Below are 4799 nucleotides of genomic sequence, written 5' to 3' on the forward strand. Positions count from 1 at the left end.
CCCCCCCCACCTCTTCAAACCCTTCAGATTGTTTTTCAGAGTCCATAGTCTCTCATTGTTCACCTCCCCTTCCAATTTCCCCCAACTCCCTTCTCCTAACTCCCCATGTCCTCCATGCTATTTGTTATGCTCCACAAGTAAGTGAAACCATATGATAATTGACTCTCTCTGCTTGACTTATTGATCTAGAGGTTTTGCAAGTGGTATTGAGAAAGTAACTGTCAAGGAGGAGGGAATATAAGATATTCTTTCTCCCCGTTGCTGCATCAAAATCTTTAAAGCTCAAGTGTCTTTATAGCTTGCCACCTCCACACAGACTGGTGCCTTTGTACCTCTCTTCAAGATACTCCTGTCCTTTGCCTAACTTTGAAATCTAACAGCATCTCGGTTTGGAATCTAACTCTCAAAACCAGATTTAAGAAAATTGCCTATTTCCAACTAATCAACAGACTATTATTTAATAACCAAAACCCTGGGCACCTAGGTGGCTCAGTCATCTGCCTTCAGCTCAGGTCATGATCCCGGGGTCCTGAGATCGAGTCCCAATCCAGCAACCTGCTCAGGATGAAGACTGCTTCTCCCTCTCCCTCAGCACCCTTCTCCTGCTCACGCTCACTTTCTCTCTCTCTCAAACAAATAAAATCTTTAAAAATAATAATAACCAAAAATCTTAAAATACACAGTAAGTGCGGTATTCAATCATTAACTGTTCTGATCACACCTTTTTGTGGGTATCCTTACACATACACTTTACTTTCAGGCTACTTAAAGAATGAACTCTCTCTTGAGAGATAAAAAAATTACTTTTTTTCCCCTCTTAAAATTTTATGTATGTTATATTAAGTTCAAACTTCACAGAACAACTCAAAGTAAAAATCTGCAATGGAAAGCCATCAGTTTTTTATTAAGACCTAAAAGACATGCAATAAGAAAACCATAAAAGAAAATACCATTCTTAATCTTACATTTAACAACAAAAAGATATATTCCAGATGAAGATCTAGATTTGAAAATTAAAAATACTACCAGAAAATACAGGACTATAGCTGTATAATCCTGGGATGGGAGAGACTTCTTCCAAAGCTTGATATGAAACGCAAAAACCAACAGGTCAATAAATTTGACTTCATAAATTTGACTTCATAAAATTTATGAATTTTATCTTAAATTTATCAATTTAAGAATGCTCAGTAGGAAAAACACAACAAAATTAAATGCAACCTTTTTAAATGATAAAAGTTACATATATTCGGGTGCCTGGGTAGCTCAGTTGGTTAAGCGAATGCCTTCAGCTCAGGTCATGATCCTGGAGTCCCAGGATCGAGTACCGCATCAGGCTCCCTGCTCAGTGGGGAGTCATCTTCTCCCTCTGACTCTCCCCTCTCTCATGCTCTCTCGCATTCTCTCTCAAAAAAATAAAATTTTTAAAAATAAAATAAGTCTAGATATGAATTTCTTTAAAAAAAAAAGTTACATATATTTGAAACACACAGAACTACTACAAATTAAGAAAAACACAATAAACCTAAAGGAAAAGTGGACGGACAAGACCAAGCAAATCCCAGAAGAAATAAATGATTTAACAAATGACAATATGCCCAACCTCAAGAGAGATCAGGGAAATACAAATATAAACAGGGATATAGAATCTTTTACCACAAAAACAGCAAAAATAATAATAAAAATTGATAATATTAAAAAATTTATAATATTCAGTGTTGGCAGTGGTGTAAAGTTTCACAATCTTTTGTTAGCAAGTTATGAACAGCAATCAAATATATGCATAGTTTAGGACCCAGGAGTTTACTTCTGTATACAAAATCTTACAGGAGTCACGTAACATAGGATCCTATAACATAGGATATACATACAAAGCAGGACTATTTGTAATACTCAAAAACTAAAGGCAATTTTTAAAAAACCTATCTGAAAAAACCTATAGCAGAGGCATAAATTTTTAGAAAGGTACACTAATGCTTTGGAACACTACGGAGCCATTAAACAGAATTCTATAGATTCACTGACATGGATAGAATTTGCACCACACCTGTCTTAACAAAACAAGACAATAACAGATTAAAATTTGCCCTTATATAGAGACACAAGAAAAATCTAAAAGGAGACATGGTAAAAAAAAAAAAAAAAAAAAACTAGAATTTTCAAAAGCTTTCACTTTTTACATTTCTGTAATGTCTAAAATCTTCACAAGCATGAATTGCTTTTATGACTTTTAGACATCTAAAAAGTTAAATGCTGACAAGTCAAAATAGAAAAAAAAAATCAGTCAGTAACAAACATAACTTCAGCATCCATGCTTAATGGAACTCAATTCTAAATCCAGGGTGATAAAGGACTAAGAAAATAAATACCGATTCTTACAGTCAGCTTTTACATTTGTCCCCGGCATAAATGGCAGAATTTAAGCTGTGTACCCAGTTTCACTTAGAGAACAATACTGTAAATGGGGTCTATGGAATTTAGTAGATCACCTCATAAAATAGTCTTAAAAGTTACACTTGAGACAAAAATACCAACCAGGGTCTCTTGTTCCGAAGCTGGAATCTGTGAGGTGCTTACAGCACCATCAGTAGACACAGACATGTTGGTATTGCACATTTGCCTACAAGTGGGGAAAAAGAACACAAGATAAAAACTTGAAATAATGAAACGTCTGTGGAAAAAACCAGAGTCCTACAGAAAGGATATAAATAATGCCCTTATTAAAACTAAAGCCAGTAGTAGCAAGCGGGTCCTTACCTGGATCAGTGTAGAGTAAGTGCTCTACGTCGCTGACCCCGGGTACCTATCTGTAATCGCCGGCGAACACAGCTGGGAAAAAGCATGGTTTAAATAGCCCCAGCTGGAGACAAGTCAGGGCTTAGCTCCTTTCACTGCGTCTTAGGAACGTGTCCGAACTTGACCAGCCCAAAGGGAAAAGCTGAGTCAACTTGCCCACAGAACCGGCCCACACTCGCCCAAACACGGCGCCCGGTTCACGCAGGCTACCAAACAGGCACCTGTCATTATCCGGACCGGGAGTTGGGAGACAGCAGACCACAGCGCAGCACACCCCCCGCCCACGTGACCTTTACCCCGACCACCCGCGGAGCCCCCTGGCCCCCGCCCGCCCGACTCGGGGGCCGCAAACCCCGCCCTCCTCCCCGGCGGCCACAACCTTGCGTCCTACCAACAAAAACCTCCCCAAACCCACGTGCCCCGCGCCCCCCCCCCCACGACCAAACGCACAAAAGCTGCGAGCGGAATAGAGGCTGCAAACGACAGCGCGCAGGGAGACCCAAGTCACAGAACAAACCCAGAACTGCTCACGCGCTTCCCGGCCGGTACCTGCTCTTCACCAAGCGGCGTTGTCCGCTTCTGGAGTAGGGGTTGGCGGAGACCCTCGAGACTCCCAAGTTCCCTTCACTGGGCGCGCAGAAGCCCGACGCCCTGGGCCTCAGCGACCATTCCACTCGCGGGGCCCAGGCCACCGGGGCGCTCCCACGCACCAGGTCCAGAGAAGGAGGCTCCTGGTGGCGAAAGCGGCAGGACCTCAGTCAGGGGAGTCAGGGCTGCCTCCGAGGCTGCGACTCTTGCTCCATTTTCCTTCCAGCCACACAGGGCCACAGAGGGCCCAGAAGGAGCCGAGCCAGCCGAGGTACGCCCGATGCGCGCCCCCTACTGCCCGAAGGGAGCGCGCCGGAAACCGCGGCTCATCCGGACGTTTACGCGCGCGCGCGCACGCCCAGCCACAACCACGTCGGCCAATGGGGGGAGGGGGCTGGGCCGGCCGCCTCCGCGAAGGGGCGACCCGGGAGCGCGCCGCGCGCTCCGCTTCAGGATGGGAGGGGCGACGGGGCCCGCGCTACAGCCCGGCGTCGGCAGCCAGTGCTGCTGGGGTGGGGTTCGGCCCAGCCCGCCGCGCCTCGTTTGGCGCGCTACCCTAGGGACTTCAGCCGTTGTGCTATTTCTGTCTGTCATGTGTTTACAACTCCCGGCCGCAGTGGAAACGGCAGGCACCAGGCATATTTAAGTGCCGCGACCAGAAACGAAACCAAAATTAACAGCTGTGCGATATATTAAGCCCACACCGCCAGCTACTGGAGTTGTATACAAATGAGTTATTTCAAGACTTCTTTTAAAAAAGTATGATTAAAACTACTACAATATAGACTTGTAACGCGATGCATACGAATGTTCAAGACTTGTGGCTCCGGTGACGGGGGGTGCAGGGGGAGACAAAGAACAGCGGTTACTTTACATGTTATGATTTTAGAATCTTTGGGTTTGTTTAGATAACATTCGTTCTCATTAAGAATATATATTTAGGGGCGCCTGGGTGGCTCAGTGGGTTAAAGCCGCTGCCTTCGGCTCGGGTCACGATCCCAGGATCCTGGGATCGAGCCCCGCATCGGGCTCTCTGCTCAGCAGGGAGCCTGCTTCCCTTCCTCTCTCTCTCTGCCTGCCTCTCTGCCTACTTATGATCTCTGTCAAATAAATAAAATAAAAATTAAAAAAAAAAAAGAATATATATTTATATATCAGGGAATCTACTGAAAGACTCGCCTTGCCCTTTTGGCACATAGGCGTGGCAATTTAAAAAATGAATAAGGATGTAAGAATCAGATGGCTCAACCCAAAAGCGTTGTAAAAAGTCATTGTGTAAAAACAAACAAACAACAACAAGAAAGAAAACAAGGTTCTTTGGCCAGGAAGCAATTAGTTCCTTTTTTATAGGGACTTTTTTTTTTTTTATAAAGTTATAACTTTCCCTTCTCCCACTCCCTAGCCTATAGAAAGGA

The 4799-nt window shown here is 44.2% G+C and overlaps 1 protein-coding gene across 3 annotated transcripts in view; it reads right to left on the reverse strand.

The window, feature by feature from the left end:
- LOC111142120 (MDM2 proto-oncogene) overlaps window positions 1-3706 on the reverse strand; it is a 28979-nt gene extending 25273 nt beyond the window's left edge. The window contains exons 1-3 of one of the 3 annotated variants that reach the window (XM_022495092.1): window positions 3346-3706; window positions 2758-2829; window positions 2536-2620 (exon numbers count right to left, since the gene is read on the reverse strand). In XM_022495092.1, coding sequence (XP_022350800.1) covers window positions 2536-2616 — 81 coding nt within the window. In that variant the 5' untranslated portion in view covers window positions 2617-2620; window positions 2758-2829; window positions 3346-3706. Of the gene's footprint in view, window positions 1-2535; window positions 2623-2757; window positions 2830-3345 lie in introns of those variants that run through there. The other 2 variants (XM_022495091.1, XM_022495093.1) reach the window with 2 other exon arrangements.
- Between the last annotated feature and the right edge of the window lie 1093 nt (window positions 3707-4799).

This window comes from Enhydra lutris, unplaced genomic scaffold (assembly GCF_002288905.1).
Source record: "Enhydra lutris kenyoni isolate GAN:26980312 unplaced genomic scaffold, ASM228890v2 scaffoldscaffold7, whole genome shotgun sequence".
NCBI classification, from domain to species: domain Eukaryota; kingdom Metazoa; phylum Chordata; class Mammalia; order Carnivora; family Mustelidae; genus Enhydra; species Enhydra lutris.